Source organism: Rhinolophus sinicus, linkage group LG05 (genome assembly GCF_036562045.2).
Source record: "Rhinolophus sinicus isolate RSC01 linkage group LG05, ASM3656204v1, whole genome shotgun sequence".
Classification (NCBI taxonomy): Eukaryota; Metazoa; Chordata; class Mammalia; order Chiroptera; family Rhinolophidae; genus Rhinolophus; species Rhinolophus sinicus.
In genome coordinates this window covers 79689911-79716462 of record NC_133755.1, presented here as the reverse complement: position 1 = coordinate 79716462, position 26552 = coordinate 79689911, and the positions used below count along the sequence as shown (strand labels likewise).

General features: G+C 54.3%; 5 protein-coding genes across 15 annotated transcripts; 2 read left to right on the top strand and 3 right to left on the bottom strand.

Moving 5' to 3' along the window:
* Positions 1–53: 53 nt before the first annotated feature.
* AGER (advanced glycosylation end-product specific receptor) lies at positions 54–2939 on the top strand. Its single transcript, XM_019715594.2, has 11 exons — positions 54–211; positions 382–488; positions 568–760; positions 938–1002; positions 1116–1203; positions 1296–1478; positions 1583–1716; positions 1903–2044; positions 2291–2317; positions 2436–2562; positions 2674–2939. Exons 1-11 carry the CDS (start codon positions 61–63, stop codon positions 2771–2773), a joined length of 1317 nt encoding a protein of 438 aa, XP_019571153.2. The 5' UTR covers positions 54–60; the 3' UTR covers positions 2774–2939.
* Positions 2940–3128: 189 nt separating this feature from the next.
* RNF5 (ring finger protein 5) lies at positions 3129–5742 on the bottom strand. Its single transcript, XM_019715596.2, has 6 exons — positions 5542–5742; positions 4378–4396; positions 4169–4281; positions 4007–4061; positions 3814–3931; positions 3129–3707 (listed from the first exon to the last, which is right to left on the bottom strand). The coding sequence occupies exons 1-6, from the start codon at positions 5679–5681 to the stop codon at positions 3610–3612; spliced, it is 543 nt and encodes a 180-aa protein (XP_019571155.1). The 5' UTR covers positions 5682–5742; the 3' UTR covers positions 3129–3609.
* A 658-nt stretch (positions 5743–6400) lies between these two features.
* On the top strand, positions 6401–15456 carry AGPAT1 (1-acylglycerol-3-phosphate O-acyltransferase 1). Of its 4 annotated transcripts, none has more exons than XM_019715563.2 (7): positions 6401–6723; positions 12321–12529; positions 12725–12858; positions 13165–13340; positions 13502–13597; positions 13710–13782; positions 14248–15456. In XM_019715563.2, the coding sequence occupies exons 2-7, from the start codon at positions 12330–12332 to the stop codon at positions 14430–14432; spliced, it is 864 nt and encodes a 287-aa protein (XP_019571122.1). In that variant the 5' UTR covers positions 6401–6723; positions 12321–12329; the 3' UTR covers positions 14433–15456. The 4 variants fall into 4 exon arrangements, with proteins under 4 accessions (XP_019571122.1, XP_019571123.1, XP_019571121.2 ...); XM_019715564.2 differs by lacking the exon at positions 6401–6723 and adding an exon at positions 6926–7078; XM_019715562.2 differs by lacking the exon at positions 6401–6723 and adding an exon at positions 7263–8134.
* On the bottom strand, positions 15378–23128 carry EGFL8 (EGF like domain multiple 8). 4 transcript variants are annotated; one of them, XM_074332734.1, is made up of 10 exons: positions 23049–23128; positions 20044–20098; positions 17404–17524; positions 17071–17193; positions 16865–16977; positions 16672–16767; positions 16396–16566; positions 16233–16312; positions 15998–16151; positions 15378–15749 (listed from the first exon to the last, which is right to left on the bottom strand). In XM_074332734.1, exons 3-10 carry the CDS (start codon positions 17502–17504, stop codon positions 15700–15702), a joined length of 888 nt encoding a protein of 295 aa, XP_074188835.1. In that variant the 5' UTR covers positions 17505–17524; positions 20044–20098; positions 23049–23128; the 3' UTR covers positions 15378–15699. The 4 variants fall into 4 exon arrangements, with proteins under 4 accessions (XP_074188835.1, XP_019571129.1, XP_074188834.1 ...); XM_019715570.2 differs by lacking the exons at positions 20044–20098; positions 23049–23128 and adding an exon at positions 18041–18908; XM_074332733.1 differs by lacking the exons at positions 20044–20098; positions 23049–23128 and adding an exon at positions 18041–18908 and having other exon boundaries at positions 17404–17520.
* On the bottom strand, positions 19048–26380 carry PPT2 (palmitoyl-protein thioesterase 2). 5 transcript variants are annotated; one of them, XM_019715565.2, is made up of 9 exons: positions 26264–26380; positions 25171–25385; positions 24763–24916; positions 24273–24368; positions 24078–24185; positions 23252–23335; positions 23049–23133; positions 20044–20098; positions 19048–19863 (listed from the first exon to the last, which is right to left on the bottom strand). In XM_019715565.2, the coding sequence occupies exons 1-9, from the start codon at positions 26271–26273 to the stop codon at positions 19720–19722; spliced, it is 951 nt and encodes a 316-aa protein (XP_019571124.1). In that variant the 5' UTR covers positions 26274–26380; the 3' UTR covers positions 19048–19719. The 5 variants fall into 5 exon arrangements, with proteins under 5 accessions (XP_019571124.1, XP_019571126.1, XP_019571128.1 ...); XM_019715567.2 differs by having other exon boundaries at positions 25171–25364; positions 26264–26288; XM_019715569.2 differs by lacking the exon at positions 26264–26380 and adding an exon at positions 25695–26194 and having other exon boundaries at positions 25171–25364.
* Positions 26381–26552: the final 172 nt, after the last annotated feature.

The following is a 26552-nucleotide window of genomic DNA, read 5'->3' as shown; positions in this document are numbered from 1 at the left end:
TGTCTGAAGGACTCTTGTCCAAGAGTCATGAATTCCTAGCATTCCCTGTGCCAGGACAGGATGGGGAGATGGGGGCAGGGGAAAGGGTACAAGCCGCACCTAGGGCGAGGCCACAGCCGTGAGGGGCAGACAGAGCCAGGAGCCTGGGAAGGAAGCAGGATGGCAGCAGGTGCAGCGGTCGGAGCCTGGGTGCTGGTCCTCAGTCTGTGGGGTGAGCCACTCCCCACACTTCTCCCTGTGGAAAGCTCTCCACCCCCTCCCCAAATCTTCCCAGAACTTTCCTGGAACCTGGGCACTGCTCTCTAAGCTCCCTCACCCACCCTGTGCTGGTTGTACAAGCTCCATCTCTTCCTGCCCCTCCACCTTGGTGCTGTCTCCCAGGGACAGTGGTAGGCGGTCAAAACGTCACAGCCCGGATCGGGAAGCCCCTGGTGCTGAACTGTAAGGGTGCCCCCAAGAAACCCCCCCAGCAGCTGGAATGGAAACTGGTAAGCAGGGCTCCCGTTGCACGCTCGCCACCTCCCTGCCTCTTGAGTCCTTTCCCAAAGGGTCCTTCTCTGTCCCCAGAACACAGGTCGGACAGAAGCTTGGAAGGTCCTGTCTCCCCAGGGAGGCCCCTGGGACAGCGTGGCTCGGGTCCTCCCCAATGGCTCTCTCCTCCTGCCAGCCATCGGGATCCAGGACGAGGGGACTTTCCGGTGCCGGGCAATGAGCCGGAATGGAAAGGAGACCAAGTCCAACTACCACGTCCGAGTCTACCGTAAGGGCCCCAGGGCCTTCCCCAAGGCCCACCTCTCACCTAAGGAGGAGCCTTCAACCCCAGCCCTTAAGTCTTTGGCCCTGCTGTGTGAGCCTCTAACTTTGCTGCCCCATCCCCACAATGGGGGTGTGAGACTCTTCAAAGCTCCAGCCTCTGATTGCAATTTCCCTCCTTCAGAGACTCCCAAGAAGCCAGAAATTGTTGATCCTGCCTCTGAACTCATGGCTGGTGTCTCCAATAAGGTAGTGGAGGAAAAGGGGAGTAGAAAGTGGTCATGAGAATGGTAGGGGAGTGTAGCTGGGTGCATGTGTATGGAGTCTTATTGTTAAAGACGATGAGGTCACTCTTTTCCCAGGTAGGGACATGTGTGTCTGAGGGGGGTTACCCTGCAGGGACGCTGAGCTGGCGTTTGGATGGAAAAGTCCTGACACCTGATGGCAAAGGTAAGTCCCAAGTCCTCCCCTCTGAGCTGCCTTCTTTATCCCTCTCCCCCACACACCATGGGGTATCTTGCCTTCTCCTTCCCCCACCACAGGAGTGTCTGTGAAGGAAGAAACCAGGAGACACCCTGAGACAGGGTTTTTCACACTCCAGTCGGAGCTAAGGATGACCCCAGCCCGGGGAGGCACGCCCCACCTTACCTTCTCCTGCAGCTTCAGCCCTGGCGTTCCCCGGCGCCGAGCCCTGCACACAGCCCCCATCAAGCTCAATGTCTGGGGTGAGCATAGAGGTGGGGAGGACCCCAAGCTCAGCTTAGTACATCCTGAAAGTGTGGCCACAGGGACCACACACACGGTGACTCTGCCTCATGCCCCTTCCCAGCCCCAGAGCCTGTGCCTCTGGAGGTCCAGTTGGTGGTGGACCCGGAAGGTGGAGCCGTAGCTCCTGGTGGGACCGTGACCCTGACCTGTGAAGCCCCTGCCCAGCCTCCTCCTCAAATCCACTGGATCAAGGATGTAAGTGACCTGGAGAGGAGGCTGAGAGGTAGAGATCCTTAATAGGCAACTAGGAGGACAGGGGCTCACGGACAGAGGCAGGCAAGGAGCTGGGGAGGAAGACAGGTGTGTATAGATGTGAACACAAAGACAGGAGGATGGGATGTGTAGACGGGTTGTAATAGCCTCCTGTCCCCCTCCCCCCAGGGCACACCCCTGCCCCTGCCCCCCAGCCCGGTGCTGCTCCTCTCTGAGGTAGGGCCTCAGGATCAAGGGACCTACAGCTGTGTGGCCACCCATCCCAGCCACGGGCCCCAGGAAAGCCGTGCCATCAGCATCAGCATCGTCGGTGAGACCTCTCCCCAGATCCCAGGGACCCTGCACAGGCTCCAGTTCCCTTCCCCATTCTGGCACTGTCCCCAAGAGCCACCCCACCCCTCCCTCAGTGGACCCACACCCAGGCCTTGGCTGCCCCACCCAAACCTACCAAGAGAGCCACTCTGAAGAAAGGGAAGACTCCACTGGGGCTCCCAATAAATGGCCCTTTCCCAAACTGAAGCCTTCCTTTCTGACTCGCTCTGACTTTGTCTTCCAGAAACAGGCGAGGAGGGGCCGGCTGCAGGTGAGGGGTTGGACAAGGTCAGAGAAGCGGACAGACACCAATGTAACTGGGAGGATGAACAAGAAAGGAGCAGCGAGTGGTGGGGGCTATGCCCTCAGTGCTCCCCTTTTCCCCACAGGCTCTGTGGGAGGCCCAGGGCTGGGAACTCTAGGACTGGTCCTGGGGATCCTAGGAGGCCTGGGGACAGCCACCCTGCTCATCGGCATCATCATGTGGCAAAGATGGCGACGCCGGGGAGAGGAGAGGTGAGTGCAGAAAGCCAGACACCTCCGGCTTGGGGGACTCCCTGGCAGCAAGGAGAAGTGGGGGAAGTGCTAGGATCCATGTGCAGAATTCTCCCCAATCCTCCTCCCCAGGAAGGCCCCAGAGAACCGGGAGGAGGAGGAGGAAGAACGTGCAGAGCTGAATCAGTCGGAAGAGCCCGAGGCAGCCGAGAGCAGTGCAGGGGGGCAGTAAAGGAACCACAGCCCCCCACACCCCCATCCCTCAGCTCCCTTTCCTTTCCCCACACGGCCTGGCCCCAGAACAGTTCCCCTGTATAACCTCTACCCACCCCACCAAGCTTTCTTCCACAACCAGAGCCTCCCACAAATAGTGATGAGTAAACACCTGACATATCCCACCCCCTTTGTTCGTGTGTGTGTGTGTGTGTGTGTGTGTGTGTGTGTGTGTGTGTGAGAGATGCCCTCACCCTGAGAGCCCTGAAGGAGAGCGGTCATCCCCACGCTTCCCCACACCACTCCAAACATCTACTCAAGGTGGGGAGAGGATGTTCCTGACCGGGAAGGAAGGAGGGAAGGACAAAGGTGGGCAGAGTTCCCATCAATACATCTCCTTGTTTATTGAGTTTGTAATAAAGGAGGTAGTGAGGGGAAGGAAGCACTAAAGTCAGAACCCATATCACACACTGGGGAAAGACAAATTAAATTAAATCAACAGGGGGAAAGTGGGGGAGAGTCAGAGGGAGCCTTGCCCACCTTTCAACATCAAATCAAGAAATCAGGGAAAGCAAAGGATGAGGAGAGAGGAGAAACAGACGTTTTCTTCAGTCCGTCCTCCTCTCCCACAGCTGGGAGATATGATGCTACTGAGTGAGCAGTTCAGAGCACATGCTTCTCCCATCCTATGCACAGATGTCACTCCTCCCACACCCTCCTGGAAAATGGCCAGGGTTGGCCTTAGCCAATAGAAATGGAGGGGCTGAGGGGAAGGTCCAGGAGTAAGGAAGGGTCAGCAGGGACCCCCAATACTGATTCTCCTCTGGCTGGCGGTGGGCAGAAAAGAGACACAGCTCAAATACTGAGCAGCCAGAAAAAGAAGAAGATGGCGAGAAACAGGAAGAGGGAGTCCTGCCAGCTGGAGGCCGGGTGACCCTGTCCCAGATCCACACCTGTGGGAGAGAGGAAAGCTGCAGAAGAAGCACCCACTCCAGGGCCGGAATGGGGCCTGAAGGGATTCAGGGGGCTCCCTAGTAGGAGCTGAGGGAAGGCTCTTACCTGCACCCCGGTGGAATGGCTCGTGGGTATTGAAGATGGTGGTGAAAAATCCAAAGGGAAAAGCACCAACACCAAATGAGAAGTGAAAGCCCCCAGTATCACCAAATGGCTGGAATCCCTAAGGAGGTAGAGAAAGTCAGGGGGGGCTGGGCAGATCTTTAGCAAGGAAGGAACACAATCAGACAAGACTCACCCCTCTGCTCTCTGGAGCTGGTCGTTGGCCCTGGGGTCGGGGTGGAGTTTTCAATCTGAGGAAGAGGATAGGGACATCAACAGGAAATGTTCTCTCCACTCTCACAGCCCACTCGCAGGGAGGAAGTCTTCCATCTTCCCTTAGCACCCTCCTCTCTCTCACCTGGGATCCTGGGGCTTCTGGCTCCCTCGCCCATAAAGGGGGACAACCTTTTCTCTGCTAATCCCAGCTTTACACACTGGGCACTCTTGCCGCTCTGGCCGTGTCTCCAACCACTGGGGGGAAAAAATGAAGTGCTTTCCAGTACACAGCAGGGTCTTCCGGCTCCTCAGACCCCCCCATTTCCCTCTTCATCTCCTCTGAGTACGCACCTGATGAAGACAGGGCCAACTGGGTGGAGGGAAAAAAAAAAAGGTCAGACTAGCTACAGAAAAGAGAGACATGGACCCCACCTCAGAGTCCCATCTCACCCCCAATTCCCAAGGATTACCTACTGTTACCTTTCATGTTTTCCGCCACCTATCCTGTGCCAGCTAACTTGGCCTTCCTGCTTCTCTCATCTACCAATACTTAAAGCTTCATCCATCCTCGGCATGCTCAATCCTCTCCTCTCCCCCAACACACATCCTCATCCCCTCCCTTCTCTGCCTTCTGATTTAATTTCCAGTTCTTTTCAACCACCCCTTTCCAGATCTTTTTCAATCCCAGCCCCATCCTTGCCCCCATTACTCCCAAACCAAACCCCTTAACTAGCACCTTCCCTCACTACTTTTCCTCTTTTCCAGGCCCGATAAAGTCCCGATTTCCACAATCCTTTAACCTCTTAAGACTGTCCCTCCAGTGCCCTTGTCCGCGAGGCATACCACCCCCTTCCACACCTCACATGAATGTGACCCCACATTCCCTAGGACTCTCCTACTCAACTGATGGGTGCCACCCCTACCCTTTAAGTCTAATCCGTTTCCACCTGTATAACTACCGTGTTTCCCCGAAAATAAGACCTAGCCGGACAATCAGCTTCTAATGCATCTTTTGGAGGAAAAATTAATATAAGACCCGGTCTTATTATACTATAATATAAGACCCGGTCTTATTTTACTATAACATAAGACCAGATCTTAATGTAATATAATATGATATAATATAATACCGAGTCATATTAATTTTTGCTCCAAAAGACGTATTAGAGCTGATTGTCCAGCTAGGTCTTATTTTTGGGGAAACAGGGTAAGACCCCTCACTTCTCTGGGTTAAGGTGACTCGAGTCTCACCTGTACAGATGTGCGGTGTACACCCTCCAGCCGTACTTCCTCTTAACACCACACGTCCCAGCTCCTAGTTTCTATGCCTCTCTTTTCCACAGGTCTCGTCTGTAAGGACTTGACCCACCCACCCATACATGCCCGAAAAGACGTATGTCTCACCTATGGGGATGTGCCCTCCGATTATACGTATGAGTGTATGTTCCGCCCGCCCCCAGCCCCCCCATTAGGGAGGTGAGCCCCACTTCTTTTCGCCCCCTTCCCGATTCTCACCAGTACAGGTGGCCACACACACTGACCACAGCTTCCCGAGCAGTCTCCAGACATATATTACATTCGAAGGTTGAGCCCGCCCCGCCCCGCTCGCGATTTGGCCCTTCGGGGCCCCCGTCCTCCTCCTCCGCGGCTGCCATGGCCCGTTCTGTTTCGCCCCCACGTACCCCTTAGTCCTCGCAAACACATATACAAGCCCCAACAAACGAGAAACCGCCTCCTTTTCACGATCGTTGGGAGGCTTCAAGGTTTTTTAATCACGATTGGTCTGAGTGCCTGCCAATCATACAGGATTCAAAAGAAAGGATTGGTCCAGAGGGCGGGGATGGAAAGAGGTTTATGCGGGCCTGCCCTTGCACAATAACTATTGGCTGATACGGTAGCAGTCAGTATGGAATGCCAGGGGATTGGTAACAACGTCATACATCCTGTCGCCGGTCCAGGGAAGGCTTTATTCGTCTGAGTAGCTGCCAGTCATAACCAAAGGCCAGAAGCAATTGGCTCGGGACTACATAGACCTCCTCCGCTAGGACCCCTTTCTTTCCTTGGCTCCCCTTTTACGGAATGTCCGGATTCCTATTGGACTTTGGAGCGTATGTCTCCAAAGCAATTGATTGGCTAGAACTCGACGGAAAATGGTGGTTAGGTGAAATGCGCGTGCGCAGCCGGCGGCGGGAAGGGGTGGGCCAACCTCCTGAGGGTTGAGCCTTCTTTGGTCCCACCCCCTCCACCTCTATTTTGTCGCCATGGTGACTGGTCTACAACTGGCTGGGTTAGCGGGTTCAAAGGATTCGGCTCAGCCTCATCCGGGTCCTCCGGCTGTGGTCTCGGTCTCTCTCCCTCTCCCTCTCCCTCCCTCCCTTTCTCTGCCTCTCTTTCTCCCTCTCTCACTCTGTCTCTCTCTCCTCTGATTGGGCCGTTTCTTTCGCCTCTGATCCGCCGATATCGGAAAAGACGGCGAAGAACTCAGGAAAGAGGGCAAACACTAGGGTTGTAGGGTTCAAAATGGCTCCGGCCTCCTTCGGTGACGTAGAGAGCAGAACTTGGGTCCGCCCCTCGCTCTTAGTGAAGAAGGAAGCAGAACTGGGAATAGCCCGACGTTTCCATGATGCGGACATCGATCTGCGGCGCTGGTGTTAACCCACCTCCCTCGGCTGGACGACTCAGCCCGCCCCTCTTTAGGTGATTTACAGAGCAGAAATGAACTACAGGCCCACACCCTCTTTAAAGTGACACAGTAGAACAGCGCTGACCTCGACTCGATTTTAAACCTTTACAAGGAAAAGGCCTAGCTCCACCCCTTTGTGAGTGGATGCTGAGGGCGCAAGGCCCGCCCCTTTTAAAAGCGACCCGCGGCGGGAGGGGGTTAGGCCCACCCCTTCCTTCTTGTCAGGTGCCCCGCAGAACTGGGGTCTTCCTCCTGGGCGGGACCCCTGGGACTTGGGCAAAGCTGCTTCAAAGCTTGGGCCTTTCCTACGGGTTTGGGCCTTTGTTCTACAGTCAGTGACCCTCACTGTGGCCCAAGGAGCAGAACTAGGTAACAGTCCTCCCACTACCACCACTGTTCTTACATTTTCTGCCTCAGGGCGTGTAAACTACAGCGGGGCAAAGGTGTATCTGGGGGCGGGGGCGGGGCAGACTCGGGCTGAGGGCAGTTCTGTAGCAACCAGATAAAAGGTCCCACGTGACTCAAGTGAGGAAAGGTGAGAAGCTGCCTAGAGGAGGGCAGGGAAAGTGAGGGTTCAGAAGTTCTGTGGAGGTTTAGGGGAAAAGCTGTTGAGGAGCGGTGGAGACCAAGGAAGGAGGAGTGAGGCAATGATCCTAGAAGGATAATGGGAGTATGGGGAACGAGTTCTAGAGAGGGAGCTAGATAGATGGCTACAAAATTAAGAAGGCATGTTTACCCCAGAAGAATCAGCGTTCTTCGTCACTTTTTTATTTTTTACAAGAAAGCAACCTTAATGCCCAATTTCCATCGTAAGAATAGATGCAGCCAGATTGTATGTTGGGGAGAAGGGTTGTCTCAGCTGAGGTGAGTAAGGAGACTGACAGGAAGGAACTGGAAAAGAAAAGGTACTGAGGTTAAAGAGCATGGAAAAACGGGCAGGGTGTATCCTTTCTCTACAAAGAGGGGGCAGGTGTGGAGGAGGAAGTCGGGCTGCTCGAGATAGTGCGCGGGACAAAGGGCAGAGACCAGACTAGAGGGCTGGAGGGCGAGATGAGGTGAGATGGAGCCCTGGAGGGACAAAGAGAGGTGAAGAACTCGGTGCTTGGCATATAGCAGGTGCTTGATAAATATTTGGAATGGAATGGAGGACAGGAAAAGGGGGCTTGGAGAAGAGTTGGAGGGAATAAGCAAGCAGCAGGTATGGGAGTTAAGGAAAAAGAAAGAAACCAAGAAAAAGTGACAGGAGAGCTGATGGAGACTGAGAAGGAATGGGCCAAGGAAGGCATACAGCACGAAGGGACACGCAAGTCGTGTGCTGAAAGGGAATTTCATGGAGGAAAAAAAGATGCAGCTGAAGCCCGAGGACAGAGACAGAGGAAGAGCCCAGCCGAGCTCTCCCGGAGCGGAGCTAGCGAGACAAGACTGGTAGATGTGGGGAGGAGATGCCTGGGTTTCTGGGAAGCGATTGGCAAAATTGGCCGCCCATCACCGCCCCCTACTTCCTGACCAGCCCCGGAAACCAGCAGGCGTTGGGGAGGGGTGGGGGGATAGCGGCAGCAGCAGCCCCAGCCCTCAGAGATACAGCAGGAAGGGAGGGAGGGAGCTGGGGGGACAACCCCCCACCATTCCTACCGCTATGGGCCCAGCCTCCCACTCTCACCTCCCCTCCATCGGCCGGGGCTAGGACACCCCCAAATCCTGTCGCCCCCTTGGCACCGACAGCCCCGACTGAGGCAGAGACACAGCCACCCGCCACCACCGCTGCGGCAGACTGGCTGGGGAGGGGGCCAGCCCCCCAGGCTCCCCACCCCACTGAGGTGGGGGCTGGAAAGGGATGGGAGGAGGAGGGACGAGGGTGCTGAAAGGGACGTGGAGGAGAGGGTGGGGGAGAGATTGGGTCTGGGAGGGCGGGCTGGGAAGAGGGTTGCTGAGAAAAGGATGAGAGCTGACTGGGGAGAGGGTTGCTGGGGAAAGGAGAGGGGGCCTGAGGGAGAAAGGATGAAAGAAACAAGAGGAAGGAGAGATGGAGACCCTGTAAATTTGGGATGGGGGTGTGGATAGGGAGTCCTGGAGAGGAAGTTCCTGAACCTTCCCCAATTCCTCTTCTTGCCCTTTGGCGCCACATGACTCTTGGGCAGTTGTGCCGAGGAGAAAGCCTTTTATTGCCCCCCTTCCCCGAGCAGAATTTGCTTCCTAGGAATGCCCTCAGACAGGTCCGTTCCCATCTAGGCACAGGGCCTCTTGTTTTTCAGTGGTCTTCCACACTGCTAGACCCTTATGACACATGAATGCCTTGTGGGGGGCCATGTTTTCTACACGGAGCCTGTGTACCTTTGACATATTTAATGGCTTGTGTGCTGCTAGGTTAGGCTGTGCTATCCATAGGCTGTGGAGAAGTGGTGCATTGTTTTCCATCAGAATTGCCCATTCTCATTCTCGTTATGTCCATTCTCGTTATGTCTGGTCTTGACATGTCCAAGTGTCCAAGTGTGTGTTTTCATATACATATTACATCTATTATTGGTTTCATGTTTCTTGCACATGGTGTATTTATGCATGTTTACTTTCGCATGTAAAGATTATTTTGCTTGGGCTCACGTGTTATGTCCATGGTCCCGCCATATGCAGTAGTTTTCCTGTGTGCTATTTTGTGGCTTAACTGACTAGCACACTCTCGTTTTGTGATCAGATTAGCCTCTTTGCTGCATGTGTTTTCGCAGTCAAGGTTCACACCGCAGGTATGTGTGCCCCTTCACATGGTACACTGATGTGACATGCCCAAAGCATGTGTGCTTATGGGTACACTTACTGTTTATTAATGTTCTTGGTAGCATATTTTGGGAACCGTGTGCTCACTAACCCATTTGACGCTCCATCGTGTTTATAAATCCATGGCTATTTCTGCTCCAGAGAGGGTCACTCGATATTATGCATTAGAGAAGGTCACGGGCCTCCCCAAAGAACAGCCCCGTATGACTTACTTTGCTAATCTCCCCGACCTGTGTCTCTTCTGCACGTTCTCTCTCTGGTGGCTGGGTACAGTGCCTGCCACAGGTCAGCCTTGCGGTGACATTATCTGTGCCCAACTCTACACTATTGGCGTGTATTTGATGACAACAGTATCTTTTCCCTCGGGCATGTTAGTCCCCATTCTGTATGTTTCTGTCATGTGTACAGTGGTATGTGCCATCTTGGTGTCATTCTGCCTTCACTGTGGCTGTGTATTGAATGTGTATATTCAGAGTAGGTTACTGTTGGGCTGGGTGTGTTCATTGCTTTCTTAGTGACTTTTCTTTTCATGGTTAAGAGTCCTCAAGAGGGTAGCTGTCTTATTCATGTTCAGAACCGTCACCTCTGTCATTTATCCTGGCTGTGTGGGTATATATACGCCTCATGAGCTATTCAGCAAATGTTTACGAGCACCTTCCATGCCTCCTTCTGTCCTGGGCATTGGGGATAAGACAGCGTCCCGTCTTCAAGCTACTTACACACTAGAGACATAAACAGAAATGCCAGTCAGCAGTTACACACAGTGTGCTGTCAAGATCAATGGTTCTCATGCTCACCTGGAGGGCTTGTTAAAATACAGACTGATGGGCCCAATGCCCAGAATTTCTGATTCAGGAGATTTGGGGTGAGCTCCAAGAAGTTGCATTTCCATACTTTGAGAACCAGTGATCAAGATAAAAGTGTAATGAAAACTCAGGCCTGGAGAGGTTCAGGAAGACCTCCAAAGAGTGACACTGAGCTGAGTGAGGCAAGTGAAGAAGAGGTGGAAGGGCTTTCCAGCCAAAAGGAAGGGCCTGTTGACTGGCACGGAAGCATGAAAGATCACCGTGTGTCTGAGGAACTGAAGTAAATCAGTTTGGATAAAAAGGCATTTGTGGGCACATGGCCGAAGACGTAAGCAGAAGTCAATTTGTCAAGAAAGGCCTTTACACAAGACAGGGAAATGCCCAGATTTGTGTTACAGAAAAATCTCTGTGTTGCCATGTGGAAGCTGGATTGGAGGGGAAGCGTTAGGAGCCCATTGCAGATTGTCCAGGGGAGAAACGCTGTTCTGAACTTGCAGGGGCAGTGGCATGGAGAGCGCAGAAGCCCACCATTTTAGAGCTGGCAGGGTCTCGTGTTTCCTCTATTGCCTGTTACCTTCACTCTTGGCAGTGGGCTTACCTTTGAGCACAGCCTGCCCTGTCATTGGAAGGAAGTGCCTTTGGCCTTGATAGGAGTGACTCGTATTTGCCTGAACACCATTTTTGTGAATTGTGACCCTGCCCCTAGCCGCGGGGCAGCCGAGTGGAGGAAGGAGGAAGAGTCCAGAAGGCAGTTCTGGGTGCCTGTGCCTCTTCCTCCTGAGCTCTTTCCTCTCCCAGGGCAGGCCGTGTGATGTCCTTTTTACTCTACCCCATTTTCTCTTGGTGAGGCCCTATCCTCTGTACCTGCTGACCAAACTGCGTCCAGTGTTGCTGAAGGGAGGGAAGGGGTGGTGGGATTTGTTTGCCCGTCTGTGGAAGCAGGATTGATGGATGTAATTATTCCTGGTATGTCCGTGGCTTACCTGGGAATGGGGGAGGCTGCCTGGGTGGACAGGGATTTTTCTGGGTGTGCATTTCCAATCCTTCATATTACTGGGTGTTATTGTACATTGGTACATGTGTGTGAACGGGTCCGTCTTTGTATGACTGGTTGTCTCTTTTCATTAGTGACCGCTTTTATTCTTGCCAGTCGGCCCTTGAGAATGTCTGGCTGTTTCGTCACTTTCGCTGTGCCTGCTGTGTGCTGTGTGTGCACCTCTGTATATACATACAGGCAGCAGTGTGACTCAGTGGTTAGGGGCACAGCTGCTTAGGTGTAAGCTGGGGAGCACCTCTTAGGAGCCGTGTCACCTCAGGGAAGTTATTTAACCTCTGTGGGCCTGGGTCCTGTAAAATGTAAATTTTGTGGTTTAACAGAGTATATAGGATATAGACAAGCCCTAACACAAATAGAATGCAAGCCGCCTATGTCATTTTTAATTTTCTAGTAGCTACATTGAAAAGGGTAAAAACTAACGGTGAAATTAATTTTAATAATATGCTCTATTGAGCCCAGTATGTACAAAAGGTTATAATTTCAAAATGTAATCAATATAGAAGATTATTAATGGAATGTTTTACATTCTGTTTTTCATTGAAAGTCTTTGAGATCTGATGCGTGTGTTACACTTCCAGCACGTCTCAATTCGAACCAGGCCACCTTTCAAGTGCTCGGGAGCCATATGTGGCTGGTGGCTGTTGCATGGGCCAGCGCAGATGTAGGCTGCTATAAGATCCTTCCCAGCTACTAGTGTTAGCTCTCATGTGTATTGTCCTTTTATTGTCCTGTGTCTGAGTTGTGGATGTACACGTCTCATGTCTCGTCTGTCTGAACATATGTGGAGCCTTCAGAGAGAGGGAGGGCTGGGGGACAAGCCCCGAGCTCCCATTCCTCGGACCCCATCCTAGGGAGGCTTCCTGAGTGGGTTTCGATGGGAGCCCTGGGCCCATCCTGTGTCTCCTGCCTTCTGCATCTTGCCCACCTCACCCCCCTCCAGGAATCAGGCCCATGTCCCTCGCCCTGCCCCTCCCTGCAGGTGACCAGAATGGAGCTGTGGCCAGGGGCATGGACGGTACTGCTGCTGCTCTTCCTGCTGCTACTCTTCCTGTTGCCCACCCTGTGGTTCTGCAGCCCCAGTGCCAAGTACTTCTTCAAGATGGCCTTCTACAACGGCTGGATCCTCTTCCTGGCTGTGCTCGCCATCCCCGTGTGTGCCGTGCGAGGACGCAATGTCGAGAACATGAAGTGAGGGCCGTGAGGGCCGGGGTGTCGGGTGATGAGGGGACCTAGGGGTCAGAAGCGATGGGGAGAGTGTCGGGTGTGTAGGAGAGATGGGAGAGCACTGCAAAGATGACCAAAAGGAGTCTGGGGGCGGGGAGGGCCCTGAGGCCTGCAGGGGGTGGGTGGATCCCACTGGAACCCCTTGCCGTGCCCCCGTAGGATCCTGCGTCTGATGCTGCTCCACATCAAATACCTGTACGGCATCCGCGTGGAGGTGCGAGGGGCTCACCACTTCCCTCCCTCACAGCCCTATGTCGTCGTCTCCAACCACCAGAGCTCCCTCGACCTGCTTGGTGAGACCCCTCATGGGACACACCTCCCCCAGCCATGCCCTTCCTCCTGGAACCTTCCCCAGAATCTCCTCCCCTGGGGGTTCTCAAGTCCCCGTCACCTGGAACATTGCCGTATTTCCCTGGGGTACAGCTCCCTCATAAGCAGGGTTTGTAGACCGTTAGTCGCCCTTCCTTCCACTGCGGGCTTCCCTCCCCTGCCGCCTGGTCTCTCTTCCTTTATGCTCAGGCCCTAGTGAGAGGGATGCCCTGGGTAAGGTGGGCCGCCTCTGGTGACCCTGCCTCACCCCACCCCACCCCGTACCCCAGGGATGATGGAGGTACTGCCAGGCCGCTGTGTGCCTATTGCCAAGCGTGAACTACTGTGGGCCGGCTCTGCCGGGCTGGCCTGCTGGCTGGCTGGAGTCATCTTCATTGACCGGAAGCGCACTGGGGATGCCATCAGTGTCATGTCTGAGGTCGCCCAGACCCTGCTCACCCAGGACGTGAGTCAGCCTGGGGAGGTGGGCGGGTGGGGCTTATGGAGTAGAACAGTTGTAAATAAACTGATGTGCAGGGCCAAGGGGCCTCAGAAGTCCCATGGTAGCATCACAACCAGTCTGTGACACAGCCCTGTGTGTGTGGCTTCTGGACCCTCCTTCTCCAGGTGCGGGTTTGGGTTTTTCCTGAGGGTACAAGAAACCACAACGGCTCCATGCTGCCCTTCAAACGTGGCGCCTTTCACCTTGCAGTGCAGGCCCAGGTGATTACTACCTCCCCTTCTGCTGCTGAACTTCCAGCCCCCGACCGTCCCTTCCTCTCATCGTGGGGTCCTCTAAAGGGAGCTGTGAGCTGATGGCTTTTTCCCTCCCCAGGTTCCCATTGTCCCCATAGTCATGTCCTCCTATCAAGACTTCTACTGCAAGAAGGAGCGCCGCTTCACTTCAGGTGAGGGCTCTGAGCAGATCTGGGGTGGCGGTGGCAAAGGGCCATGGGAGAGGCTAGACACTCCCCAGAGACAGTGTCCACAGGATCGTCTAGTGTGGCCCCACAGCAACCGGTAAGTATTTATTAAGCACCCACAATGCCCTGCTAGATAGGTAACAGTTGGTCCCTGCCAGAGACCAGGAGAGAGAAGGCCTGTGTGCGTGAAGCTGTAACACTCAGCGGGAAACACTCAGCCTAGACAACGGAGGCTGGGAGGGTGCTGTGCCTGGACTAGGGTTTGAGGGCTTTGGGCAGGAGGCCCTCAAAGAGCAGGTGGCAGCTGGCAGACAGAGGGGCACCTGTCGAGGGTCGGGGAGGAGAACTGGAAGGTCGAGGAGAGGAGTAGCAGGAGAGCTCACAAACTGGGCCCACCCTGTGGGCAGAGGCCTGGGGAGACCCACCCTGATGGTGCTCGCCCCCTCCCAGGGCGGTGTCAGGTCCGCGTGCTGCCCCCAGTGCCCACAGAAGGGCTGACACCAGACGACGTCCCAGCTCTGGCCGACAGAGTCCGGCACTCCATGCTCACCATTTTCCGGGAAATCTCCAGTGATGGCAAGGGTGGTGGTGACTACCTGAAGAAGCCGGGAGGAGCACGCGAGGCCGGGCTCTGAGCGCCCCTCCCCCCTCCCCAGCCTTCCTCCGCACACCTACAAGCCCTCCTCCTCGTTTCCCCTCTGCCCACTAGGCCTCCTCTTTGGAATCTCCAGCTTCTGAAGTGGATGTCCCTGCCCCTCCCCAGCTCCCCACATGGACTCTCTTGCCTCCATGCAGTCCCCACTCTGACCCTTACCCACCTCCTGTGCCATCGTGTCTGTGGGACAGTTGCCTCCCCCTCATCTCCAGTGGCTCAGCCTACACAAGGGTGGAGCACTCCATCCTGTCCCCAGTGGACCTTCTTCCTTTGTGGTCTTCTCTCCCCCTTTACCCCACATTCATTGGCCAGTGGACTCATCCATTCTGTGGAACAATTCCCCACCCCCGCCCCCAGGTCCATGGATTCAGTGGACTCATCCGTTTGTGGGGTGGAGGACTCATGCTGTGGCTGGAAGCCGATGCCTGGAACACTCCTCCCAGGCGCCTCCTGGGAACACTTCTCAGCACCTTCACGCTCCCTCCCATGGAGCCTCCTGTCAGTGGAGGCTGGACTCTTCTCACTCAGAGGTCTCATCCCTGCCCATGCCCAGGACTGAGCACACTCCTGGATGCCAGTTTGGTCTTCACATTTCCGCTTCCCTGTCCCTGTGGTGCAGTTCCGTGGCCCTGACCCTACCCATCCCCCTGCAGCCCTGTCGTACCAGTCTAACCGGACACAGGGGGAAGACGCAGACATTAGGCGCTGCACTCATTGCTCCCTGGGGACTTGGGGGAAGGAACTGAACCCTGGCTGGAGAGGATGGGAGGGCTTTTTAATTTATTTCTCTTTCTTTTGAGGCTTCCTCCCTCTGAGCCAGTTTTCATTTCTTCCCTGTGGCATTAGCCACTCTCTGCCTCCCATCCCAGACCTGTGCCCACAACAGGCAGGTGGGCTGGGAGCAAAAGGAGAGGGTGGGGCTCAGTTTTGCGTGGCTGGTTTTTATTAATTATCTGGATAACAGCAAGGCCCCGAGAATAAAGATTGAGAGAGAAATCTGCAAACTTTCTGGCTGCATTTGTTAAGGAGCTGAAGGGGCAGTTCCCATCCCCAGGCAAGCTGCCCCAGCTCGAAGACTGGAACAGGCCAAGACACGCTGCCTTCCCCTTCAGTTCTCTGAAGTTTCCATGCTCATGGCTCCTTAGTGGCAGATAACCTTAACTGCAGCTCCCCAGCTGGCGAATCCCAAAACATTAGTGGGTCCAGTTTCTGTATAAATTAGGGGGCAGGGGCTCTGCACAGGTTCCTCATCGTCGTCCATTGAGGCCTGGGCCCAGGCTATTGTCCTCACAGGAGCCTGGTTAATGACAAGGAGACAGGCAGACATGTTGGCTGTGGACTCCTCCAGCCAGGAATGGGTGTGAGACCGACAACCAACAATAAGTGAAACCACCAGGCTGGGGACAGTACCAGGAGTGGTGAAGTGCAGATATCTGGGGACAGTGAGTGTTGGAGAAGGGTTTTAGGAAAAGAAAAATGGAATTGGGAAGAGCTGGGGGCCACTGTTGGGGGATGGGGTCCCAGCAGAGGGGCACGAAGACTCACAGGCGCCTAGCCTCTCCTCCAGCAGCAGCACCTGGTCGCTGAGAGACTCTATCCTGTCGCCCCGGTCCCACAGCTCTGCCACCTGTTCGGGCTGCAGCTCTTCGGGTGGCACGGGCAGCACTGCTCGGACCCAGGCCCCGGCCTGCCCCGCCCACTACAAACGGAGAGGCACCTCAGGGTGTCGCAGATGGGGCGAGCCCTGCCCAGCCGGGTGGCCCCAGGCGCCCCAGCTCACCTGCTCCAGTCGCTCCAGGCGCCCGTGCAGCTCACGAATCTCTCGCCTCAAGGTGCGCTCACCCTGTTCTGCTTCCCGAACTGGGGCAAAGGAGAGCATGACTACCGCCCCGGGCCCTGCCACCAGCCTGGTCCTCCCCGCGGCCCACGCTCCCGCCGCTCACCCGCCACGCTAAGGATGCTGGCACTAGTCGGGGGTTCCGGGGACCCCTCTGTGCAGGTGCGCCCGTCCAGGCCCAGCACCAGGCCGTGGGGACAGCCACAGGTGAAGCTGCCTGCCGTGTTGAGGCAACGGTGCGAACAGAGGGTGACGCCAGTCCTACATTCATCCGCGTCTAGTTACAGGAAAAAGGAGAGAACTGAGGGAGTGGGGCGGGGGCGGGCGCCTGGGTGGGCAAGGAGGGCCCAGCGCCACCGCTGGGGAGGGCGAGCCGACTCACCCACGTGACAGTGCTTCCCACCCCAGCCGGGGGCGCACTTGCACTGGTCCGGGCGAACGCAGACGCCTCCGTTCAGGCAGGGTTTGGTGCAGATGGCTGTGGGCGCAGGAAGGGCTGTTCGGAACTGGGCCGCCGCAGGCTCCCCAGACCCGTGGGCGCGCCAACCAAGGGGCCTGGGAAGAGCCAGCCTCACCTTCATCACAGGTGAGTGCCCCTGGATGCCTCTTCTTCCAGCCCTGGCAGCACACAGCGTGGGTCTGCCGCACCTCCTTCCTAACCTCCCGCCATGCCACGCGGTAAGTGGTCCTGGAACACAGCACAGCACAGGGCTCTGGATCCTGGTCTGGGTTCCTGGGGTTCCTCTTGAAAGACCCCAAATCCAGGCTCCGCAACCCTCACCTGTAGGTGCTGCAGATGCGCCTTCCAGCACACAGGGTCAGGTAGGGCTTATACACCGGTTGGCTGTAGGACTCGTTGTAACGCAGCGGGACCACCAGAGTCTGTTTGGAGCAGACCCCTTGACTGCACCCATGTGGGAGAAGGTGGGAGACATTGAGTGGGCCAGGCCCTGGGGAGCCTGGAGTCCCAGGTGCCTCTAGGTATACTGAGGCCCCGCCCTCGCTCCAGGTGACAGCTTCAACCCCATTCTAAACTTTGTTTTGCCACCTGTGAAACCCCACCCCAGCAGGTTTCCAGAAGACCTCCCCCTGGCCCCACCCCTTCTGTTGTCACCTCTCTTTGAGGGATCCACCCCTGGAACCTTCGCCTGGCATCAGGAGGAGGAGGAATGAGACTCCGCCTAAGAGAGTGCACAGCTCAGCCCTGGGCCCCATGATTCTGACTCGACTGCTGGCTGCAGACAAGAAGGGGTTAATGAAGGCCCTTTCCCTCTATTAACTTCTCCAGCTCACCATGCGCAATCCGTTGGTGCCCTCTAAGGGTGACAGGACATTCACTCATACAAACGTGCACTAGTCACCAGGATTGTCAGCGCCTGTGTGTACATCTAACTAACGCCGCCCCTCTCTTTAGCATACCGTGGTCCACGCAGCAGCAGACAAGCTCACACCCGGACACACGCCCTCCACCTCCCCTCTACACACAGTTAGCCCTCCCCTCACGACCCTCTTGTCTGTAACATGCCCTTTTCTACCTTAACCTTCCTACCTTCAAAACCTCAAGTATTCACCACTGTACCCCTCCCTCCTTGCTTGAAGCCACACAACTAGAAAGTCCACACCTTAAAACACATTCTTACCATGCTCACACCATCACATACACCCCTCACTCAGATTACACCCCCCAACTCGCACTCACTCTAAGGCTCTGAGAGACCCCCACTCTTTCCCCATTGACATTCCCTCCCCACCTGCCTTTTTCTCTCTCCCAGAGACTTCAGGCCAACCAGTGTCAGCAGCAGCAGCTCAGACTGGTGGGCAGGCTGGGCGCTGCAAGGGAGAGGAGGGGCTGGGCCAGACAGAGTCCTCCCATTCTGCCCCCTCCCACACGCCTCCTCTGTAGCTCCAGTTTGGTCAGCTCAGGGGGCTCCAAGTCCCACTACCTTCACCCCCACTCTGGCAACAGGCCCCCTAGAAGTATCTGCCCAACCTTCTGAGGCCCCTTATTTCTGGAAACCCCCCAGATCAGCAGAGACTCCTAGCTCTATACCACCACCAGTAGTACCCTTGGCTCTTGCCTCCCTCCTTCAACCCATCACAGACGGGGGAGAAATGGGGGGCAGGGAGAGAGACAGAGCTGGCAGAGAATAAAGCAGGGTCAGGTCATGGGAGAAGAGGCAAGATCAGCTGGGGAAAGAAAGAAAGGCAAGTCATCATAGAGGGGCAGGGGGCAGCCAGGGCACCAAGGGGAAAACTGACCCCATTTCTTGATGACATTTGTTAGGGCCTGGTGAGGCAGAGTTGAGTCAGCCACCGCCCCCCATGCCAGAGCAGACAGGGCCCTATTGTCTCTGTCGAAATTCCTTCTATCAAGGAAGAGGAGGCTCATTGTCCAGCCCCTCACCCAGCTCTGGCCCACAGAAGTTGAAAAGGGGCTCAATAAATGCCCACCCTGACCCTTAGCCCCCTCATCTAGCCTGGGGGTGGCAGGCGCATTCCATCCATGAGGCTGGGGCACAAACCACTGCAGCCCTGGGCTCAGTCCCCCAATCTTATGCTGGGACAGGAAGAGAATTGTCCTCAGCAGGAAAGAACCCAAAGAGAATCAGGAACCCACACAGAATGGGCATTGAGAGAGCGGAAACACCAAGGGGGTCCACCCCAGACCAGGCTTCCGGGCACCCAAGCTTTGGACTCTCCATCCCCACCCTCTTTGGGGAGCCAGGTCCCCCTCACCTGGAAATGAGCCAAGCCACACTGAGGAAATGGAACTTTATTTCCATAAATATAGGGGTAACACCCATTCAAGGGTAGCTAAAAGAGGGGCTGGAGCCTCAAAGAAACTAGGCTCCCAGGGAGTACCCCAACACTGAACATAGGGACTGGGGGATCCCCAAACCTGAGATGGGCCTTGCAGGCCACAGATATTCCCCAGCACTGACACTTCAAGAATGGAACTGTCCCCATAGGGGAGCCTCAGAACCCCACTCTCATGGGTCATCCTTCCTGGGGGTTGGGAGGGCTGACAATGGGAGTTCAGAGGAAACAGGAACATGGAGAGAACAGAAGCTAAAAATGTCCTGAGCGGCCTGGAAAGAGACCCCTGTGGTGGGCAGGGGCTGGGTTCTCCTCCTGTACAGCCAGAGATGGAGGAGCAGCCACAAGTTAAAAACCTGGTTTCTCACTTCCCAACCTCAGCCTTGGGAGGATAGGAGAGCATGGAGCAACCCCCAGATGAAGACATGAGGTGGGGGAGACCAGGATTTGTCATTCATGGAGCAGAGGAGGGAGGTCCTGGGAGCCCTGGTTGGTGGGGGCAGTGTGGGAGCAATGGTGTGGTCACAGGCACAAAAGAGCCTGGCATCTGCTTTTCAAGGCCACCACTTGGCCTCTGGGCCAGGGAGTTCCTGGGGGATCCCTGGGGACGTCCTCAGGAGAGCCAAGGTTCAATGCAGGTCTCATAAAGGGTGCGGTTGGAGTGCCAGGCTGTGTGGGCAATCCCAGCCATTGAACACCTCACTATGGCCCCTCGGGCCAATAGAGTCTTCAACCCAAAAGAATCCCGCAGATAAACCTTCGAGGTGGGTGAAGGGGCATGGAAGAAAGACACAGGGAGAGACAAAGTGAGTTCCTGCTGGTGTCCCAGTCCCCCTCCCCACAGAGTGAACCTTTCAGCTCATGGCTCAGTGGCAGGGAGGTCGACAGACTGAGGTGGGACAGGGCATGAAGACAGGAAGAAGTCCCAGGGACTCACCAGTTGCTCCTCCATCTCCAAGACCGTTTCATTTGCATCGTAGAAACCAAAGAAGCTACAAAGAGAAAGGAGGGTGGTGATCAGGAGAGCTGGAAAAAATCAAGGTGGGCTAGGGTCCTTCAGGGACTCACGGCCTGTTGGGGAGACAGGCAGCAGGGGGGACACTCAAAATATTTAACTGGACATCATGTACCTCATGAGGTGATGCACTGAGGACACAGCATCACTTCTGCCGAATTCCCATCAAAATGCATAACCTGAAGCTAATCATGAGGAAATACCTGGCCCATTGGCTTCAAAAATGTCAATGTCATGGACAAAGACTGAGGAAGTATTCCAGATTAAGAGACTAAAGAAGTATGACGACTAAATGCAACACATGATCCTGGGTTGGATCTTGCATTGCATTTGTTTTTTTCTAAAAAGACAACTGGAAAAATGTGAAGGTCTATAGAGTAACATATCAATGTTAATTTCCTGGTTTTGATAATTGTATGGTGGATATGTAAAAAAATGTCCTGTGTATAGGAGATCTATACTGTCATACTGAAGTGTTAGGGATAAAGAGATATTATGTCTATAACCTACTTTCAAATGGTACACACACACACTATACAGAGGGTGTTAAGAAAATGTATACACATTTTAAGAAAGGAAAAAACTGTATTAAAATTGTAATACTCCATATATAGTCACGTTTGACTTCTGCAATGACAAGAGGTGCTCAAAGTGGTTACCATCAGTGTCCCGACACTTCTGATTATGGCGAACTACTGCTTGAGCATACATAACATCTCTCAAAATGTGTATACATTTTTGGGGGCACCCTCTGTGTGTTTGTGTGTGTGTGTGTGTGTGTGTGTGTGTGTGTGTGTGTGTTTAGAGAGAGAGGATGCTAACGTAAACATGGTACAATGTTAACAGTTGGGAAATCTAGGTGAAGAGTATACAAGATCACATTGCACTCCTTTGGTAACTTCTTACGTATGACATTACTTCAAAATAAAAAGGTCTTCAAATTTGTTTAATCAATATTTGACTGGCATGAGCACCGAGTGGCCGTTGGCCATGAGTCACTAAACAGATGCTAACAGTGTTAAGTCCGATGGGCAACAGGAGCAAAGATGAGAAGCCGGTGCACTAGTTTCAGAGCAGCAAGGATGACCTTGACCTAGCGAAGGCTGTCCCGGGCAAATGGAGCAGTAAGAGCAAAGGCAGAGGTGAGGCACAGCTGTGCACAGGGGGGAGCTGAGCTGGAGCCTGGAGGCCGTATTGAAGAGCTGGGTTTCGTAAGGTGTAAGAGAGCAGTAGGGACACACAGACCTGGATTTGAACTCCAGCGCTGCCACACACTCCCCACTGTGTGCAGCTGAGCATGTTACTTATCCTCTTTGCCCTATATAATAAATACCTCCTTTGTAAAGAGGAAGTAAAACACTGTGGTTAAGTCAGGTAGCCTGACTTCACCACTTACCAACTCTATGAATGTAGGTAAATTATTTAATCTCTGCACCCGAGTTTCCTAATCTGTCAAATGAGGATAATCGTAATCACCCATAGGGTTGTGGGAATTAAATGAGCTTTATTTGAAAAGTACTTAGAATAGTGTCTTGGGACATAAAAGGTGCTATAAGTGTGAGCTATTACTACCTCAATAGTGTTGTTGTAGATCTGAAATGAAATATAAATAAATCCCGTCTCTTACTATAAGGGATGTTGCTCCTTTACTCAAAACCCTCTGATGCCTTCCCATTTCACACAGAATAAAAAGCCAAGGGTCGTGCTCGCCAGGGGCTGGGGGGAAGCAGGGCTGAGGAGCTAGTGTTAATGGGTATGGAGTTTCAGTTCGGGAAGAAAACAAAAAGTTCTGGAGATAGATGGTGGTGATGGTCACACAATAATATGAATGTAGTTAATGCCACTGGACTGCGCATTTAAAAATGGTAAATTTTATGTTGTGTATATTTTAGACTAAAAGAAAAAAAATCAAGGACTGCACTTACTTTGCACGTCACTGGCTCCACGTCAGTGGCTCCCTGCTCCCTCTCAGCCTTGCCCACCATCTCCCGGCTCCCTGCACTCTAGCCACACTGGCCTTCTTCTTCCTCACACCTGCCCCACGGCCTGTGCACGTGCTGCTCTTTCTCCCTGGGTCATGCTTCCCCCAGGTCGTTGCACAATTTCTTCCCTCATTTCCGTCAGTCTCTGGTCAAATGGCAACTCTTCCAGGAGAACTTCTCTGGCTACTTCTAAAATAGGCGCCAGGCATCCTCTAACCCCTTCCCTGCCTTGTTGTATTACCACCCGACGTGTATACTTACATGTATTATCTACCGCCCCCACTAGAACGTAAGCTACGTAATGTCAGGGACTTGTCTTTCATTTCCAGCTGCATCCCCAGGGCCCAGAACAGTGCCATTGCACAGTGCTCAGTGAGTATCTGAGTGACTAAAGCAGACCAGGTGACATTTCAGGTCACTCGTCATGATCTGTAATACGCACGTAGTGCCATGGAGCCATGGGTCTTCCTGAGGAATTGGATGGAAGGGGTAAGTGTGGAGACTATCACAGCAGCCCAGGAAAGTACAAGAGGTGATAGGAAATGTGATAAAATGGCCTGGAACTATCTCCACGTGTTGTACCAGTGTCCGTTTCCTGGTTTTGCTATTGTGCTATAGTTACATAGGATGCGACCACTGGGGAAACTGGGTGAAGGATACACAGGACCTCTCTAAACCATCTTTGCAATTTCCTTTGAATCCGCAATTATTTCAAAGTTTTACAAACGGGGATGACAGGGATGGAAGGGAGTCGAGTCAGCAGAACTTAGTGACTGGCTAGATACAAGGGGTTGGGAGATGACTCCCAGGTTTTAGTTTTGGGTGACAGGATAAGTGGAGGGTGGGTTCACTGAAAAGTGGGACCAGTTGTAGGCAAGAGATGAAGATTGGAGGAGGTTAGGGGCTATCCTTAGCCAATCTTCAGGCCACACATTCCCTTATTACCTGGACTGCCAGGGGGTAATGACACCATCATCAGGGCCCCCAATCAGCACGAGGCGGCCCACACGAAGAAAGTTCTCCCGCCATGCTGCAGGTTGGGAAGGAGAGAGCCTGAGTCAGTCACAGCGTTCAGGCCAAGTTTGAGAGGGGAACATAGCGGGTCAGAAAAGCAGAAACGGGACCCACGCAGGAGCCTGGGTTCTCACCAGTGGCATTGGGATGATCTCTTTCCCCATTGATCAGGGCCAGGAAGCTGCTGGCATTGAGGTACAAGTCATCATGGTGGGGGTCTGGGTACAAACAGCATTGAGAAAGATAGTCAGAGAAGCAGGGGGAGGAGGCAAGACTGGAGAAGGAAGACCAGTCAGGAGGCTACAGTAATACACAAGGTGAATAGGAATATGATGTAACAACAGTAATAATTGTAAACATGCTAGTGAACACCTTTATCTAGCACCTACGATGAGCCAGGTACTGTTCAAAGTACATTACATTCATTAATTTATTTAATTTTCACAACCACCCTATAAGGTAAGTGCTATATTATTATTGTACAGATGAGGAAAACTGAGTCACAGGAAGGTTAAGTAACACCCAAAGTCACCCAGCAGGGTCAGGCTTTAAACGCAAGTAGTCTGGACCCAGCATCCATGGTCTGAAAAACTACACTAGGCATTTGCATGCTATGACCCGTGGGCCAAATCCAGCCACTGCTAGCTTCTGTAAGTTTTATTGGAACTCAGACACATTCATTTACACCTGGTGTGCGGCTGCTTTCACACTACTGTGCCAGCACTGAGTATTGTGACAGAGACTATATGGCCTAAATATATTTACTATCTGGCCCTTGAAAGAAAAAGTTTGCCAGACTGTACTTTCTGAGACAATAAGTGATACTCATAAAGCATTCTGAACAGTGCCTGTTCACACTGTAAATGCTCGATAAGTATGTTGCCATCATTATTATTGCTGTTGGTTATGGCAGAGGGGAAGCAGCAGGCCCCACCCTCCAGTTTAGCATCCCCTACTCACCGTGCCAGTAGTTGCATATGGAGAATTCCTGGCCCCAGGGGCTATAGCAGACCCGGTAGAGGTTAGACCTCATGGAGGTAGGGAAGAGCCACTTCAAGTAGTCCGTGTCTGGCAAGAGAACAGTAGTGCCAAGTGGCCCCAACCTTTGTGTCCCCCAAACTCAGGGCCCCTATGAAGCCCATAGTAGCCACTCACCTCCATACTGCCCCATCTGTGGAGAGGAGAGAGATATGAAAGAATCCACATTGTGCTCGTCCATCACAGACAGTAGTGCCCTGCACACCAGGCCCCCTGTAGGCAGAACACCACAATGTACAAAAATAAGAAAGGCCCGAAGAACGCAGGTCCACCCTGTGGCAAAACATCCCACATCATGTTAAGTGACAGCCAGAATTAGATTCTGGGTCTTCTAACTAACTGTAGGGTGTATTTTACTGCCCCACTATCCCTTAGGTCCAAGAACCATGGGTAATGGGGAGAGAAGGGGCATTAGTGCAGGGAGCCTCCCTCCAGTTGAGGACACACACAGAGGTGAGACCCAGGTGCTGAGGGAAGTCAGAAAAGGAGGGCTCAGGCACCAGGGCCCTTGTTGGAGCAATGCGGTTCAGAAAAGGACACAGAAAGAGTCCCTCAAATAAGGATCCCGCTGCAGATAGTGCTGAGGAATTTAGTGAGGAGCACCTACCCTGCGAGTAGCAGATGAGATGCACCCCTTGAGGGGCCTTTGCCATGATGGGGGCCACAGCCTCTCGGAACCCTTGCACCTGTTCCCATAGTGGCCGCAAGCTCTCTCTCCCATCGAAGAGATCAAGCACTGTCACCACAGTCCCAGGGTGTGTCTGTGGGAGAAGGGCAATGCTGCAACTGGGGATGGACTATGAAGCCCCTCCACAGCACCCCCTGGCCAGCGCCCACATGCCCTTTGTGCCCTGTTAGAACCAAGGATCTCGTCCCCCACCCAACTCTCCCCACGCGAGCAGCAGCTCCCGAGGAACTGGGCAGGCCCCGAGGGGCGGTTTTCAGTTCCGCATTCTCCCTCCCCTGCCGTTGTAGAGGCCTTTAACGCCCTACAACCAAGTGTTCCCTGCCAGACCTCGTTGATGTATTCCAGCAGGTGGCGGAAGCTGTGCGAGCTGTCAAAGAGCCCGTGCACCACGATGACCGGTTTGTAGGAAGCGCGATGGTGCGCGGGGGCTGCAGGCAGCAGCAGCAGCGGCAGGAAGGGCAACAGGAGCAGGATCCCCGCCGGGGGGAGCCGTGGCCCCCGGAGCCCCACCATGCTCTCGCCTGAGAAGGGGCGATGAGGGCCTGTGAGAGAGATGACAAATGTCCCTTCCCCTCGGAACAGACAACGGGCAATCCAGTCTCCCCCGCCCGTGCGGGGTCCTTGTCACGAACTAGCCAACTTCTAACTTACTCAAGTCATCTCTCCACAAACACACCCCCTACCATGAAGACGCACCAACGTGCACCGAAGCCCCGCCCCCAACTCAGCCAGGACTGGGTCCCTAGGCCCAGGATCGTCTAAAGCACGACCCTAGCCATGTACGACCCGGGGTTTTGCTAGAAAGTAGCCTGAGCCGCAGCGCAGGTCCCCGGGAGAGTGCAAACTCCCACCTGGCCTGGCTCCGAGAGCCTCGCTCCGCCCGTTGTTTATGGTTCCCTTGTCTGGAACCCACGGGGGGGAGGGGAAGGGGGTGAGGACAGCATGCGCAGGGGAATGACGGATAGGAGAGGGGCGGCTGCTCCGGGTAGCGCTCAGCCGTCACGTCCGGGGCTTTCCCTGGCAACCATGCCAGCGTCCCCTGCAACGCAGGTCGGGGACCGGAGGGGCAGTGGAACTTTCCATTGCGCCCTAGGAGCGGGGGAGGAAATAGGTGGAGCGATCCATTTAGACCGGTGAGGAGAGGAAGAAGCAGCAAAGAACTCCTCGGAATAGAGAGAAAGCCTCTCTAGGCCCTGCTGCTCCAGCGACCCAGGGTCCGATTTCCCCTCCTGGATTTGCCCCATTCTGGGATCCGGCTCCGCAGAGGAGTTCGAAGTTCTCTCTCCCCAGCGGGGCGCTGAGGGGGATGGGGAAAGGCAGAACTCTGCATTTGGTCCGTGCGTCCACCTGCTGAGAACTGGAGCCAGTCCAGGAGCACCCTACCCCACCCCTGCCCGCCCGCCCCAGGTCAGCTTCTTACAACTCTTCATTCTGAAGTGCGTGTAGTGCCCTTGTCTCCACAGACGCAGAGAGTCCTCGAGGCCTTTCGAGCTAAAAGAGCAGTCTGGCCCAGTTTCTCCTGCGCTACTCTACTCAGCTCCCCATAAATGATCCACCCCCAAGGGGCGGAGGGCCCCTGAGGCAGCACTGACTCATGCTAGCTAGTGTGGTTTCGCCTGTCTTTTCATCCAGAGTGACCCCCACAATCTAGCCCTTAGCCGGGAGCTCCTGTGGGAAGCTCCTTACCCAGACCCTCTGCTCAGTACAGA